The following is a 16,026-nucleotide window of genomic DNA, read 5'->3' on the forward strand; positions in this document are numbered from 1 at the left end:
GCTCTCGCTCGCCGTCCAGCCCCGCGGAGACGGGACCCAGCAGTGGCCCTGCGTGCCGCGGGCTCCGGCCGGGTGCCAGGGATGCGCAGCAGGAACGCGGCCACGTCACAGCTCTCGTAGCACGTCCCGGGGAGGGACGCGGGCTCGCGGGCGGGGAGGAGAGGGGCTGCTGGCAGTGCCGCAACTCCCCGGGCAGTGACAGCGCAGTGCCCTGGATAGCTAATGGGGCTGAAATGCAGGACTGTGGAAATAACCAGTTTCCAGCTGGGAGGGAGGAATGCAGCCGCCCCGGCGGGGAGCAGGACTTCGGCAGGGCTCGCCAGGAGCAGCCGCAGCCAGAGCCGCCGGCGGCAGGGGCCGGGCGTAGGAAAGCCATCCCTGTGCCCGTGGCCGGGAGGGACCTGGGGAGCGCTCCCAGCCCGGCTGAGCCCCCCGGGACCTGTCCCAGAGGAAACGTGCCCGGTCAGCAGCACCCAGGGGTTCACAGTGTGTAACGCCCGGGCCGCGTGCTGCCCGGCACGGTGCCCTCTCGCCGGCGGGGCCGGCCGTGGGGAGCAGCGCAGGTCCGAGGCAGCTCTTCCCGGGCTGCGGCGTCGGGGGAACAATGCCGGTCTGTTCCCTCCGCACGCGGGGGCCGCCGGAGAGGGGTGTCCCTGCACGCCGGGTGAGCCCATCACACTCGGCTCACAACATCTGCTTCTCGGCACAGTTGGCTCCGTGGCGGGGCTGTCCTGGGACAGCTGGGAGCAATTACGGTCCCTCTGTAGGAAAGGGGAAAGGTGACCTCAAAGGGAGATTTATGTCCTGCCTGTACGGCGGGGGCCAGGGGGGCTGAGCCAGCTCTGACGGGAACGAGGGCTCGTGTGCTCTGGCCCACACGTGACGGGCTCTGTCGTCATCCCCCGCGCCCCCAGGTCCGCTACGCAACCTGGAGCATCATCATGGACTCGGTGGTGCCGTCGGATAAGGGCAACTACACGTGCATCGTGGAGAACAAATACGGGAGCATCAACCACACCTACCAACTGGATGTCGTGGGTGAGGAGCGCAGGGCTCGGGGGGTCCCCGCGGGTCCCTGGGCAGGAGCAGGTGTTGCACCCTGCAGAGCTGAGGAGCTGCCCGTCCCCGCGCCCCGGCGCGCACCTCTGCAGCACAGCGGGTCCGCGGGCGGGCCAGGCGGAAGGTTCACCTCGACCCATTCTGGGGATTTTTAATTGTGGTGGAAATAATTTCATAGACCAGACAGAAACTTTTTCTAATCGCCTTATTAGCCATAATTCCCAGCTGGGAAGGCTGGTCTGAGCAGTTCCACATGTGGAGCTGCTCTAAATGCCAGTAAATGAACCATTAAAAATGTGATTTAGTTTGATTACACTGAGCAAACTGAAGGGAACAGTCAGCGAGGTGAACAAAGGGGTTTGTTAATGCTGACTCACCACAGTGGCAGCCGCTTTGTTAACGGCCGGGGCCCTCGTTAGGTTTGTTTGACCTCTGACCCCCCCCATAGGTACTGACGTCCCCGTCCCTGCGCCGGGATTTCACCTGTCCCCGTCCCCAGCCCCTCCTGGCTGCTCACACCCCGCTGCGGGGTCCCTGGGGGAAGGGGACGCCGCGGCTCTGCCGGGCACATCGGTGCCCACCCCAGTGTGGGGTCCTCCTGCATGGCAGGGGGGGCTGCAGGGTGCTCCCCGTGGGCAGAGCCCCCCTGAGCCCTGTCCTAAGGTGCCGTGTCTCCCCGGGTCGTGCAGAGCGGTCCCCGCACCGGCCCATCCTGCAGGCAGGGCTGCCCGCCAACAAGACGGTGGCCCTGGGCAGCAACGTGGAGTTTGTCTGCAAGGTCTACAGCGACCCCCAGCCCCACATCCAGTGGCTGAAGCACATCGAGGTGAACGGCAGCAAGATCGGCCCCGACAACCTGCCCTACGTCCAGATCCTGAAGGTAAAGCCGCACGCCGGGCTGCCCCAGCCCGTGTCCCTGTGGGGCAGGAGCAGGGTGGTCGGTGGCAGCGCTGCGGGATGGCGACGCGAGAGGAGCCGCCTGGGGCTGGGGGCCACCGGCTGTCACCCGCTGCAGCCCCAGAGCTGTCACCAGCCTGCCCGGAGGAGCCCAGGGGGGGCTGCCCGGCCCCTCGGCCGCGTACAGGCAGCCCCATCCCCTCGAAACCCTAAAGCCGCGTGCCGTGGGGGCTGGGGGGGCCAGCCCGGGGGGCGAGCACGGCGCTGGAGGTCGGGGAGCTGAGCCCCTGCAAGAGCGGCTCGCTCCGCGCACCCGTGGCGAGCAAACCGGCCCCGGCGCGGCAGCGGGGAGCAGGATTACAGCCCCGTGACTCTGCCCCTGCCTCCCCCTGACCCCCCCTCGCAGCCCCGTCCCTCCCGCCCGGCAGCGGGTGCCGGGGGGGAGCAGCCCCGGTGCTGATGCTGCGGGCGCTGCCGTTCCTGCCGGCGTCGGTGTGACTCCATGTTGTTGGTCTGTTCCAGCACTCGGGGATTAATAGCTCTGATGCGGAGGTGCTGACCCTGTATAATGTGACAGAGGCGGAGAGCGGGGAGTATGTTTGTAAGGTTTCCAATTATATTGGCGAGGCCAACCAGTCTGCGTGGCTCACTGTCACCAGACCTCTGGCAAAAGGTAATCGGAAGAACGCCCGGCGGGGTGTTTCCTCGGACCATCAGTCCCCGGCGGTGGAAAACAAAACTCTGGGCTCTCTTGTTTCTGCTGTGTTTCTGGTGCAACAAGCCATGGAAAAATACTCAGCGGGGCCGGCTAGGTCTTGTGCTCTGTGTGTGTCTCGGTGTTTCTCCTGTGTGCTTCCCACCCCGTCACGCAGACACCGGCACGGCCCCGGGGGCCTGGGGGGTCCCTGCGGGTGCCGCCGTGGGGCCAGCCCGCGCCTTCGCACCCAGCCCGGCGCCCCGTCCGCGCCGCCCTCCTGTCTCCGTCCTCCCCCCTCCGTCCTCGTGCCTCCCCGTGTCGCCCAAGCCAGCCGGCCGGCTCTGCCTGAGGGTTATTTCTCCATGTCGCCCATCGCCAGCATGTTCAGATGGGCCGGACACTCCGTTTGGTGAAGGGTTTAACCAGCCTCTCCTTAGGTCGGCCGGGATGAGTGGTCATCCCGAGGGTCTCTAGCAGGTCTGCAGTGGTCTCTGTCTGCTCCCCGGGGGTCTGGCAAATGAGACTGGGCTCTCCCTCCTCTCTGGCCTCCTTCCCAGAAGATCTCATGTCGTTTGCTTCTCCGTTTTTTGCTTCCATTTTTCCTTCTAGACGGCTGGCGTTAACACGACAGACAAAGAAATGGAAGTCCTTCACTTAAGGAATGTCTCATTTGAGGATGCTGGGGAGTATACATGTTTGGCGGGTAATTCTATTGGGATCTCCCATCACTCTGCATGGTTGACAGTTCTCGAAGGTATATACTCCTCTTCCTCTCCCTTTCCTCCCTCCTTTCCAGCGTATGCATCGCGGTCAGGGAGAGAGCACTCCCCGGCCCCTGCCCCCCGGTACTGCTCAGCGTCAGCCGGAGCAGGATGGGACACGCGTCCCCCCGCTCCGTGCCCCCCCTCCGCCCCCCGATTGGGGTCTGCCCCCCGCTCTCTCCCCGGCCCAGGCGATGCATACCCGGGGGAGCTTAACCAGGGGCTGCTCGGCTGGAGCAGGACGGTCCCGCGCCCCGGGGCGAGGCCAGCGCTGCCCGCGCAGGGGGGCAGCGGGGTTTTGGGGGTGCCGGCAGCGCTGCCTGCGGGGGGGCTGGCCGAGCCCTGCGGCGCCGGGCCCGTGCCGGGGCTGTGTGTCGCTTCTGCTGCGCTGCGGGGGAGCGGCCGCCCCGTCCCCGTTGATGCTGCTCCTGGGGCATCAACGCTGCACGACTAAAGCCTGATAACTGCAGCCGGGAAAGTTTTTGGGGTGCTGCGTGGTTGTTGCTTTCCAGCCAAAAACTTTCCCCGTTATCAGCTGCTGCTTTGTCAGCCGGGTGTGCTCGGAGGTGGGACAGAAATCTTCGGCTCCCTCTCACACCTCTCTCTGAGGCTCTGTTCTTTGGGGAGGTCAGGATGGGGGTGCTGCCGGGGGCGGGGGGGGGCAGTGGCAGCTCCCACCCTCCCAGATTCACCGCGGTCTGTGGCCGCGCAGGACGGTGCCGCACGGCTGCAGCTGCTTGGAGCTGTTCACGGCACCGACACCTCCCCTGCCACGGCGGCTGCCAAAGCAGGGTCTGCCCCACGGCACGGGGGGACAGGACCCCCCTCCCCGCCAGCCCGGGGGTCCCACGGCCGATCGCTGCTGCGGGAGCTGCTTCTGCTGCTCTGCCCCGAGCTCTCCCCAGTCGTTACCGGTAACGCCGGGACTCCCGCAGCCCCGGGCACTGCTGGACGGCCCCCTCCATCCCGCCCTGCTCAGGGTGACCCCCAGACCCCGAGGAGTTGCAGCTCCCAGGGCCGCAGCGGGGAAGGGGACCCGTCCCCGGGGGTGCCCGCGATGCCCCATCCCTGCGGGGGGGTGCAGGGAGAACTCCGCTGCCTCGGCACTGCCCCGGCCGAGGGACACAGGCACTGCTGCCCCCTTCACACCTTTCTCAGCTGACCCCAGCCCCAGGCGTGGGGTGGGCGGGCAGCCCACCCCCGCCACCCATCCCTGCCGCGCTGCCCCAGGCCTCCGGCGAGGCAAAGCGTGTCCCCACCGAGCACAGGGCTGACGGGGGCTAACGGCCTGTTCACGCCGACCCAGCTATTGAAGACACCCCGGCCATGATGACGTCCCCCCTCTACCTGGAGATCATCATTTACTGCACCGGGGCCTTCCTCATCTCCTGCATGGTGGTGACCGTCATCATCTACAAGATGAAGAGCACCACCAAGAAGACGGACTTCAACAGCCAGCTGGCCGTGCACAAGCTGGCCAAGAGCATCCCCCTGCGCAGACAGGTAACAGAAAGTAGAGAGGGGGTTTGTTTGCACCTACTGCCCTTCCCGGGGGGAGGCTCTGGATGAGGGTGGAGTGGGGGGAGATCCGGGACCGTCTTGCCCTGCGCCCCTCTGCAGCCCCGTGGCACGGCGAGGGCGATGAGGAGGCGCAGAAGGATTTTCCGCCGAGGAGAAGAGCGTGTTTTACACCCTGAGGAGACAGGAGGACCCCCGGGCTGTCAATTTTGTGATATCAACCTGCCAGAAATTAATTAAAAATTACTTAGTCCGGGTCCGACGTGGAAGCAGCGCTGAGGGGTCCCCGTGCCTGCGGACAGGGGGGATGTGGGCAGGGTCGGGGCGTGAAGGCTCCCGGTCAGCATCTCCATCCCGGCGGGGGCGGCCGGCCGCGGCCCCGGGCGCTGCGTGAAGGTAACCCACGGCCCCCGCTGCAGGTGTCAGCCGACTCCAGCTCCTCCATGAACTCGGGCGTGATGCTGGTGCGGCCCTCGCGGCTCTCCTCCAGCGGCACCCCCATGCTGGCCGGCGTCTCCGAGTACGAGCTCCCCGAGGACCCGCGCTGGGAGCTGCCCCGGGACAGGTGAGGGTCCGTCCCCGCTGTTGGTGCCCCCGGGACGAGCCGCTGGAGCAGCCTGGCTGGGGGAGGACGGTGGCACCGCCGCTGCCGTTGGCCAGTGCCGCTGACCGAGCTGCTGCCCTGCCAGGCTGATCCTGGGCAAGCCCCTGGGAGAAGGGTGCTTCGGGCAGGTGGTGCTGGCAGAAGCCATCGGCCTCGACAAGGACAAACCAAACCGCGTCACCAAGGTGGCGGTGAAGATGCTCAAGTGTAAGTGGCGGCGAGAAGGGGGGTCCTGGCACGATGCCGCAGCCCTGGCTGGGGCCGGGTGTCTGCAACGTGGGGGGAAACCCAGCCCGACCCCCCCCGACCGCTGCCTTCTCCGCTGCTTTAGCTGACGCCACCGAGAAGGACTTGTCCGACCTCATCTCCGAGATGGAGATGATGAAGATGATCGGCAAGCACAAGAACATCATCAACCTGCTGGGAGCCTGCACGCAGGACGGTGAGAGCGCACGAGCGGGGAGGGGGCGTCCCCTCTGCCACCCCCCCGCCTGCCGTCCACGTGCCAGGACGGGGCCAACCCTGTGCCCCCGGGGCCGGGAGCCCCCCCCGCTCCCCGGTCCAGCTGCTCACCCCACCGTCCCCGCAGGACCCCTCTACGTGATCGTGGAGTACGCGAGCAAGGGCAACCTGCGGGAGTACCTGCAAGCCCGGCGGCCCCCCGGCATGGAGTACTGCTACAACCCCACCCGTGTCCCCGAGGAGCAGCTCTCCTTCAAGGACCTGGTCTCCTGCGCCTACCAGGTGGCCCGGGGCATGGAGTACCTGGCCTCCAAGAAGGTGAGGAGCTCCCGGGGGCCGTGGTGGGATGGGGAGCCCGGCAGCTGGCCCCGGCGGGGGGCTGCACCCTTCCCTCACAGCCCCTTTCATCGTGGGGAAGCATCCGGGGGGTTCAGGGACCACCTGACGGCCTCGCGCTCGCTCAGTGCATCCACAGGGACCTGGCAGCCAGGAACGTGCTGGTGACCGAGGACAACGTGATGAAGATTGCTGACTTCGGCCTGGCCCGTGACATCCACCACATAGATTACTACAAGAAGACAACAAACGTGAGTGGTGAAGGGGCTTTGCCAGGCTGGGGATACCCCAACCTGTGCCAGGGATACCCCAACCTGGGGATGCTTTGGCCGTGCAGGGCTGTGTCGTCCCCCCCCTAGATCCCTCCATGTCTCGGTGGCACGGAGCCAATGTGGGGTTTTCTCATGTGCCAGGGTCGCCTGCCGGTGAAGTGGATGGCCCCAGAGGCTCTGTTCGACCGAATATACACCCACCAGAGCGACGTGTGAGTAGCAGCCGCAGGACGCCTGCTCCGGAGATGGGCTGGGGCGGGGGGAGGCGGGGAGACAAAACCCGCTGGTGCCTGGGGGACGTGCGCTCTGCTGTGACCTGGGGGACATGGCCCTTCTTGGCCACCCCGTCCGGCATCGCTGTCGCTGCCGGCACCTCACGGCGTCTCGCTGAGGTCGTGTCCTGCAGTGCCCAGCGCCCGCCGGTGAACACGGTTCGGTGCCGTGGCGAAGAGCACCAGGTGCAATTCAACTTAATTTAATGAAAATATAAATAGTGTCGGCAGGTGAAATGTTTGGGATCCAAATTGTGTTTGGCGCTGGGACTCGCTTGTCTTGCAGAGCGAACCAAAGCTGTTAGTGCTTGTCCCTCCCAGCAAACGGACTTCCAGCTGTACCCAGAGCTTGGACGCGGGGGTGTCAGCTCCACGGAGCCGGGTGCCCCAGCGTCCGCCCTGTGTTTGCCCCGGGCAGGTGGTCCTTCGGCGTCCTGCTCTGGGAGATCTTCACGCTGGGCGGCTCGCCCTACCCCGGCGTGCCGGTCGAGGAGCTCTTCAAGCTGCTGAAGGAAGGTCACAGGATGGACAAGCCCAGCAACTGCACCAACGAGCTGTGAGTGCGGCGCTGGGCTGGGGAGGAGGGGGAGGCTGGCACCCCGACACCCCCCACCCGGCCGGGGACCAGCACCGCTTCCCCTCCCTGCACCCCCGGAGCCAGAGAGGGGTCGGGAGCCTGGGGGGCAGGGGCAGAGGGTCAGAGTTGCCTCCTCCGCAGTTCCCATCAGCTCGATCTGCCTGCAGCAGTCACCACCTCCCTTCGGTATTTCTCGCAGGAGCGAATCCCAGGGTGGCCCCGGCACAGGGGCTGAGCTCCCCGTGCATCCTCCTCCCGAAGCAGCCCCGCGTCCTTCCCAGCGCCCGCGAGGGCGGGTGGGGGTTCCCTTCCTTCTGCGCAGGGGATTAGCCCTAAATCCCCGGAATAGCGTCTTTGCTGGCCACAGGTCCCACCCTGAGTGCCAGCGGCCGTCCCCGGGTGCTGCTCTGCTCCCGTGGGTGGGGGGTCCCCAGCCCCAGCCGCTCGCTCCGGGCTCAGCCCTCGCCCCCCCCCACCCTCCCAGGTACATGATGATGCGGGATTGCTGGCACGCCGTCCCCTCCCAGAGACCCACCTTCAAGCAGCTGGTGGAGGACCTGGACAGGATCGTGGCCATGACCTCCAACCAGGTAGGAGAGTCACCCGCCAGCGCCCACCCCACCCCAGGCAGGGTGGGTGCTCCCCGGGGGGTGCCCGGTCCCCTCCTGAGCCCGTCCTCAGGGTTCGTCCCTCGCAGGAGTACCTGGACCTCTCCATGCCGCTGGATCAGTATTCTCCCGGCTTCCCGGACACCCGCAGTTCCACCTGCTCCTCGGGAGAGGACTCTGTTTTTTCTCACGACCCTCTTCCAGACGAGCCGTGCCTTCCCAAGTTCCCCCCTCAGCACACCAACGGCGGACTGAAGCGACACTGAGGGTGCCACTGCCCACAGGGACTGCCGTGCCGTGCCGTGCCGTGCCACGCCGTGCCGTGCCGTGCCGTGCCATGACGTGCCGTGCCGTGCCCGTGGCTGCCGGCGGACGCTGCCTGCACAGCCCGGCCGTGCTGAGCTATTGCAGAAAGGGTTCAGAGACACAACCGTAGCATCTCACGTAACCAAAACCACCCACCTCTCATGCCAGCTTCTCCTGCCGCCTTAGTTGTGAGCTCTCTGCAGCCCAAAGGTTTTGTTCTGGTGTTTTTTTGGTGTTTCCTTTTATTTTTTTTTTTTAAAACCTCTTTTCCATGAAGTCTGTGCTTGAATATTTCCACTTGGTGAAGCCGAAACCTGCTCCTGTGGGCAGCAACCCCCTTTCTGGGATGGCACGTCCTGGCAGGGCACGGAGAGCCGGGCTGATCCGCGACTTGGAGAACACGCTAAGCCAAGGCCAGCGCCGGGGCTCTGCAGCCGCACGTACCGGGGAGCGTCGGGGTTGCCGGGGGTCCTGCCGGCGCGGGGGTCCCGCCGGTGCGAGGGTCCCACCGGCGCAGGGGTCCTGCCAGCATGGGGGTCCCACCAGTGCGGGGGTCCTGCCGGCACGAGGGTCCCACTGGCGTGGAGGTCCTGCCGGCGCAGGGGTCCTGCCAGTGCGGAGGTCCCGCCGGCACGGGGGTCCCGCCAGTGCGGGGGTCCCACCGGGGCGGGGGTCCCACCAGAGCGGGGGTCCTGCCGGCGCAGCACTCACTGCCCAGGAAGCTCCGCGGTGCCAGCGCCGATGGGCTGCGCTGACCAAGCCCCGGGCACCCCGGCCGCGGGAGCCGCAGCGCGTGCGTTGCTCAGCACTGATAACAGAGGCAGCCAAATACCCCAGTGCTAGAAACAAGAGTCCTGTGTACATAACTAAAAATATGTATAAATATGAATATATATTTACATGTCTTTTTAAAAGGGTTGTTACCAGAGATATACCAGTTTGGTAGTAAGGTACTAGTGGCTGGTAGATATCAGTTGCTATAAAAAAAAAAGTTCATATATTTTGCTACTTTTGCTGTTTTTATTTTTTTAAATTATGTTCTAAACCTATTTCAGTTTAGGTCCCTCAATAAGAATTGCTGCTGCTGCTTCAGTTTTATATGGGGTTGTATTAAACAATAATAATAATGTGTCGATGCCTTTTGGGAATACGTTGTCATTACGTGCCTGGCCGTTCCCTGGCCCCCCCGTCCCCCCGGGCTCTGGCGGGGCTGGGGCCGGGCATCGCCTTGCCCCGCGCCCGCGGCACCATATTGGTGCGTGGGGTGCCGGGGCATGGGGTGCCCCGTGTTTTGGGTGGGGACAGTGCCCTGGGGGGGGGGGGGGTGGGTGTGCAGCCCCTGCCCTGGCCGCGGCTCCCATTGGGAAGGAGCTGGGGGTCACGGGGGTCCTGCACCGGCCCCCCGAGGCACCGGCACACCGGAGCGGTGCCGCCTGGCTCCAGCCCCACTCGGTGCCCAGTCCCAGCCCTGGGTGGGGGGCGCGTGCCCTGCAGCCCCCACTCCCCGGGCGATGCCCGCCAGTGCCTTACCGGGGCACCGCGCCGCCCGCCCCTGCCCGCCGCTCTCCGTCCCGGTGGCGGTCGCGGTGCCCGAGCGCGGCTCTGCCGAGCTGGTGCCAGTTTGCCATGCTGGGGGGGGATGGGGCATCTCCCTGGGCGGGGGCAGCCCCTCGCTGGGGAAGGGGCCACAGGTGCCCCCCTCCCTCCCCGTCACTGGCGTTGAGACTCCAGAGCCAGGACGCTATTACTTGAAAAGTTTATTTTGCCTTTGTATGGAGAAATATTATTTGTTGTAAACTCTTCTGTAATGAATCTGGAATTCTTGTAATTATTAAAGACTTTAACCGAGACTTTGCCAGCCGTGGCCCCGTCCCTGGGGAGGGCGGTGGGGGGTGCTCTGGGCAGGCGGGCGATGGGGAGGGGGCTGCCAGGGGTCCGGGCACCAAAGCCCGTCCAAGTGACGTTCAGAGAGCAGCGAGGGATGGCGGCTGGTTTGGGGGGAGCTCTGGTTTTCACGGCTCCCGCGTTCCCCACCAAAACACTCTCCCATTAAACAACTAAAAACCATTCACCTCCTTTTTGCTACCAAAGCTACGCGTGACCCCCTCAGGAAGCGTCGCCTGGCGGGTCCCCTCCTGGGGTCGAGCCACCCGCCCGCGGGCAGGACCCTGCAGAAGGTGCCACCGTCCCCGCGGGCTCAGGGTGACGCGGGGCTGGGGCGTGGGGGTCCGGCCGGGCAGCCCTCCCCTCCTGACGTAACTGCCCCGGCTCTGGTTCGATCTCTCCACTTTTTCTGTCTTTTTTTCTCCTCCCAGGCCACAGCCGGTGCCAGCCCCAGCCTGTTTGCATTTAAACTTGACCTGCTGCCTACAGAAACCGCTGACCCTGGGGAGGGCGTTTCGTTGCCTGAGACGCCCCGGGGTGGTTAAAGATGCTGCCGAGGACCCTCAGTTGGGGCATCACAAGGGGCATCCTGAGCCCCACGGCCCCCTGAGCTGCTCGGGGTGCTGGGTGGTGGCTCATGTGGGGCGGCAAGCGGCTGCCAGCCCCTTTGCTGAGCACTGAAATAGTTAAGATGAAACGGCTGCAGCGTCACTGGCCTCACTGGCCCTTTTAAAAGCATCTGCTTGTTGCTATTTCCCTGTGTAAATTAAATCGATCAGCTGTGCTCTGCCCCCCACCCCCTCACCCCGCCTCCCCACCCTCCTAAATTAAGTAGAGCTTTTAATCAAGTGATTTATGTTGAATTCACAGTCCTAGATTAAACTCGCAGCCCAGGCAGCCGGGAGCAGGGGGAGCAGGGCTGGGGGTCTCCATAAATCACCACTCTCCCTGGGACCGACTTGGCAAGGTGGTGGGGAGAGATGGAGCTCGTGTTTACATCATCAGAAACTGCTGCTATCACCATCTTCTGCTCATTTCCTGGGGTTACCATGAGGGCAATTAAATATGATAATAAGCAGAGCGACTCCAGCCGCACTGCAGGGCTGGGGAAGGGAAGGGCACGCAGAGCCCCGTGCCCTCTTTGCACCCCCGGGCACGGAGGGTCCCTCCCGCCGAGTCCCCCCTGGGGATGCTGCAGTGCCTCTCACCCGGCCGAAGCCCCGGAGCTCTGCAGGGACGGTGCCCCCTCAGGAAATGACCCCAAAGCAATGGTAGATCCGGAGCTGCTGCCCGCGGGAGCCCCCCGAGCGGGTGGCCAGGGCCGTCGGGTGTTCGTGGCCACCGAGCGCTCGGCCCAAGACGGCGCGTTTGGCTCTCACAGCATCCTTTGTCTCTTCCACTCCTCGCCTTCCTCTTTCTCTCCTTTTAAAGCCCTCCAGCTGTGCGGGACCGAGACAATCTCCTGGCCGCGGCCCAGGGCCTGGCTGCTGCGCTCACTCGGCGCGGAGCTGGGCTTTGTCCGGCTGCCAGCCACGGCAGGAAACCTTCTGCGCAATTCCACCTCGGCGCGGGGTCCCACGGTCCAGCGCCCAGAGCCACCCCCGGCCACCCCTCCGCCCTGCACGTCCCCCCTGGCTGCACAGCGGGACCCAGGGGTCTGGCTCCAGCCCCCCCCGGCCACCCACAGCTGAGCAAAGACGGAGCCAGATGTGCGCAGCTGTGGCCGAGGCAACCTGCGAGGGGGGACGAGGTCCCCCCAGAACCCTCGCTGCTGCGGCGCGGGCCAGGCAGCCCCCCCACTGCACAGCCGATGGCAAGAGGAGCGGGAGGGGGGTCGTGGTGGCAAAGCCAGGGTGACTTTCCAGCCGTAAATTGCTTCCTTGCAAGGAAATAACCCTGCCCCCCCAGAAAAAAGAAGTGGGGGCTGCGGAGCTGGTGGGAGCAAAGCCACGGCCGCAGCCCCCAGCAAGGTCAGTGCAACGCTCCCCAAAACCCCGGGGGTGTCCGGGAGCGGATGCCCCTTCACCCCCCAACGAGTGTGGGGGGCTGTGAGGGAGGGGCAGAGGAGGGCAGCTCTCGATTGGGGGGGGTGGTTTTGTGGCCGTGCCGAGCCCGGCGGTGGCTGTCGGGGTCCTGGCACGTGTCCCGGCCGCACCGAGGCCATCCCGAGGCGGGAACTTGGCCGGGCTCTGGGCGAGGTCCCCCACTGCACATCCCCGCCCCGACAGCTCCGCACCAGACCCCGTCAGCCGCCGCGGATCGGCTTCATTTCACCCAAACAAAGCTTTGGTTAGAAACCGGGGCAGCTGCGGGCAACCCCCGCTCCCGTCCCATCCCGCACCCTCCGCCTGCCGCCGCGCTCCCCGGGTGACACAGGGTGCTCCCAAATCCGCGGCCCAGCTCCACGGGCAGGGGACCAGCCCCCCCGGCATCCCCGCGCCGCGGCCGGGGCTCCATCGGGTGCGCAGGGGTGCGAGGACGGGCAGAGGGGGACGGGACCGTCCCTGCAGACCCGGGGACGCCGCTGCCTGCGCCCCGTAACGCTCCGCGCGGGGTTTGGCTGTCGAGCCCTTGTTCTACATTACTTTAAGCTGGTGTAAGCCTCCATCTCCTTTGTTACAAATTTATAACAGAGACAGAAAGGCTGCTAGGAATGCGTTGCTCAAATACAGGAGGCTATAAATCTCAGCCTTTGTTGTGCTTGGGCCTCACTAAATCAGTGCTTTTCCCTCTGAATATTAATCTACTCTAAAAGTGCTGACCAGTGCATCTTTCCCCCCCAGCTTTCTGTGTTAGAGGCTGATGCAAGGACCGGGGCCGGCTGTGGCACGGGAGGAGACGTTTCCAACCGACATCCCGCAGCAATCCCCGGTCACAGCACGGCGTCCCCCGGCAGGGTGGCAGCAGAGGTGGGTCCCGGAGCAACCGGCTCCTCAACGGGAGCAGCGACAGCGCGGGGATGCCCGGGGGGAGGCTCAACCGGAGCCGAGGGGAGGCCTGAAAGGTGTTTGGCACCGGCGTGGCTGGAAAAGCTCTCCCCACGCCAAAGCACACACGGCCCTGGATCCCTGCAATGTTTAATTTGCCCGATGTTGCAGAACAGAATCCAGTAATTTATGGGGCTCTGCTGGGTTCGTTTCCTCCGCTCGCTCGGGGGGGTCGTGCAGCAAAGCTGCTGACTCTCCCCTTTTTGTGCCTGTGGGGTAAGGGGGGGTCGCAGGAAAGCTCCCGGGGTCCCAACACGCAGGGCAGAGCCAAGACTCGGGCACGTGCCACCGGCCCTGCAGCGCCCGCAGGTGCCCGCCGAGGGGCACGGGGGGGGGGCAGAGCTCTCTCAGCAGCTTTGCAGCACAAATCCACCCGGGAAGGACTTGCCTCTCCCAGCCCAGGGGCCAGCTGCCTGCCGGGGTGGGGAGGAGGTCGAGCCCTGACCCCCTGGAAAGCCCCGCAGCAGCCAACAACCTGCGAGGGCTGGGGGGAAGCAGCTGGGGGGGGTGTGTGTGGGGATTTTTGGTCTGAAAATGGGTTTGTTCAGAGATGTGTAAGTGGCCCAAGACTGCTCTGGGTTCATCCACCTCCACCTGGCTCCAGTGCCCCGCTGCCCCACCGCGGAAGGGTGACTTTGTTCACAATCTGAGCTCGTTTCCAGGCTGAACGCTGAAGCTGGCGACCCTGCCGCATGGCTGGGGGTCACTGCAGGGAAACCGGGGAGGAGCAAGCCCCAGCTTCCAGGTCTTTCTAAATTAAAAACAGGGGAGGAAAACAGGCACGAAACGACCCCTCGCTCACACACCAGCGTGGCGTGGTCATGGCAGAGCGCAGCCAGGAGGACGGGGCCGCGGGGAGCACCTTAGCTCGCCCTGAGATCACCTTCAGCTCACCCTTAGCTTGCCCGTGGCCGAAGCGCAGCGCCCAGGTGATGCCACAGGCTCCCCTCTTCACTCTCCATCTGCAAAACCTCTCAGCAGAAGAATGTGCTGCGCCTTCGTCCCGCCCAGGACACCTCGCCAGCCTCCTCCTCCTCTGCCTCTGCCTCGAGCAGGGGCTGCCGGGCAGGAGCATCCTCAGAGGGAGCAGGGAGGCCACGGGGACAGCTTGCTGCGCGCTTGCTGTGATCTCGATGGGGGCTGAGCCGAGCCCTGGGGCTGGGTTCCCACCGTGGCCCTGGGCGCCAACCGCTGCTTCGCATGTTAATTAGTGTTAATGACCATAAAAGCAGCAGAGAACAGGCTCCCATGCCTCAGCCGGGTAACTTGCAGCTCCTGACACCCCGGTGAAGCTGCCAAGGCCGCGGAGATGAGCAGCTCGCCTGGATCTTGGGTCACCCGGAGGAAATGTGTGTGTTTAATCCCCCCGTTTAAGGGTGGCAGCGGTGGGTGAGTTTCAAATGGCTGCAGGGCTGGGGGGGACTCCTGATCCCGGCAGACGGACCCAACCCCGGCCAGAAGAAATCTCCCAGACAGTGCAGGATGCTCGAGGGCTGCCGGACCTCTCGGACAACACTGCTGCTCCTCTGCAGGCTGCTTGAGCCCAGCTGGCAAAGCAGCTGCTGGAGGAGCTGTTATCTGATCATTTCACCTCAAACTTCCCTGGGTGGCTGCTAAATGCTGCCAGGAAGAGTTCAGTCGGGTTCAGAAGTTGGAGCAGTGGCAGGCCTGGAACACCGGGCAGGAGGAGATGACTTTCCTCATTATCCTGTGTTATGTGGTATAAGATGTTCTCCTAAGATGTATTTAAGGACTATCGGAGTGGCAGTCTTTCAAGGGAACATTATCCATTTGCAGGAAATTAAGGGTATTATCTCAGTAATTTTCTGCCTACCTCTAGCACCGAAACCGGAAAATCCCCTGACAATTTGAAATTCAACTCCAAATTCTCCAAACACCCTGAAAACTTTCCAGGCTGCCAGAATAAGGCGGCGCTTGTCCCCCGGCCAGGCCTGCCATTGCCCCGGGCAGCGCAGAGCCCGGCAGCGGGAGGGATCCCACCCCGAGAGGGGGATGCAGGCTGGCTCCGGGGGGGGCGGGATGTGGGCTCCCCAAGGGCCGGCTGGGCTCTCTCCAGGGCTGGCACCCCCTTCTTGTGAGTCTGGCAGAGCCGAAGCATCTCTGGGACACATGTCTTTGTCTCTCTGTGGCCAAAGGGCTCGCTGGCAGAGCTGGTGCTTCCCCGGCTGCGTCCTGGCTCCCGTCTGTATCAGGGCAGGAGCAAACAACCTCCCTGGGAGCTGGGGCAGAGGGTCTGCAGCGCTCAGGAGGGGGGAGAAGAGTCTCGTGGTGTGCCGGCCCATCGGCTGCGTGGGGCAGATCACCCCAGAGCAGGCCGAGGGCCGGGGTTTGAGCCCCAGAAAGGAGCATCCCGGAGGGACGGGGCTGTGGAGCGCAGGGGCTGCAGCAGTCCGTCCCCGGGGCTGGGGCATCAGCCCCGGGGGCCCCCGCAAGCCCCTCTGTGCTCCACGCGTGCATGGGCAGGATGGAGCCATTTCTCCCTTCCACGGCCCGCAAGCGGCGACGCGCTTGGGGAGCTCCTGGGAGCGGGGGAAGCGTGTCTGCGTGCAGGTGATGCTCGCACAGGGGCTCGCCTGGGGGCAGGACACGGCTCCTGGGCAAGCTGCAGGACCCGTGACCGGGCCGTGATGCCCACGCGTGCGGGGGAGCCTTGAGGGACCCCATCTCCGACACGCCTGCGCCCCACCGATGCGCTGCCCTTGGGGGCTGCGGAAGGCGCAGGAGCGGGTGGGCAGGCTGGGGCGCAGGCAGCACCTCCCCGCTGC

General features: G+C 65.0%; 1 protein-coding gene across 5 annotated transcripts in view; it reads left to right on the top strand.

Annotated features, from left to right (window-relative positions):
• FGFR1 (fibroblast growth factor receptor 1) overlaps nt 1–10,219 on the top strand; it is a 28,811-nt gene extending 18,592 nt beyond the window's left edge. For 2 of the 5 annotated variants that reach the window (XM_074852063.1, XM_074852061.1), the window contains 13 exons: nt 915–1,038; nt 1,749–1,939; nt 3,263–3,407; nt 4,721–4,923; nt 5,352–5,497; nt 5,622–5,743; nt 5,868–5,978; nt 6,126–6,316; nt 6,463–6,585; nt 6,748–6,818; nt 7,297–7,434; nt 7,940–8,045; nt 8,153–10,219. In XM_074852063.1, the coding sequence (XP_074708164.1) occupies nt 915–1,038; nt 1,749–1,939; nt 3,263–3,407; nt 4,721–4,923; nt 5,352–5,497; nt 5,622–5,743; nt 5,868–5,978; nt 6,126–6,316; nt 6,463–6,585; nt 6,748–6,818; nt 7,297–7,434; nt 7,940–8,045; nt 8,153–8,329 (1,848 nt within the window). In that variant the 3' untranslated portion in view covers nt 8,330–10,219. Of the gene's footprint in view, nt 1–914; nt 1,039–1,748; nt 1,940–2,478; nt 2,630–3,262; nt 3,408–4,720; nt 4,924–5,351; nt 5,498–5,621; nt 5,744–5,867; nt 5,979–6,125; nt 6,317–6,462; nt 6,586–6,747; nt 6,819–7,296; nt 7,435–7,939; nt 8,046–8,152 lie in introns of all 5 variants that reach the window. The other 3 variants (XM_074852060.1, XM_074852064.1, XM_074852065.1) reach the window with 2 other exon arrangements.
• Nucleotides 10,220–16,026: the final 5,807 nt, after the last annotated feature.

The sequence above is a fragment of the Strix uralensis genome, chromosome 28 (genome assembly GCF_047716275.1).
Source record: "Strix uralensis isolate ZFMK-TIS-50842 chromosome 28, bStrUra1, whole genome shotgun sequence".
Lineage (NCBI taxonomy): Eukaryota > Metazoa > Chordata > Aves > Strigiformes > Strigidae > Strix > Strix uralensis.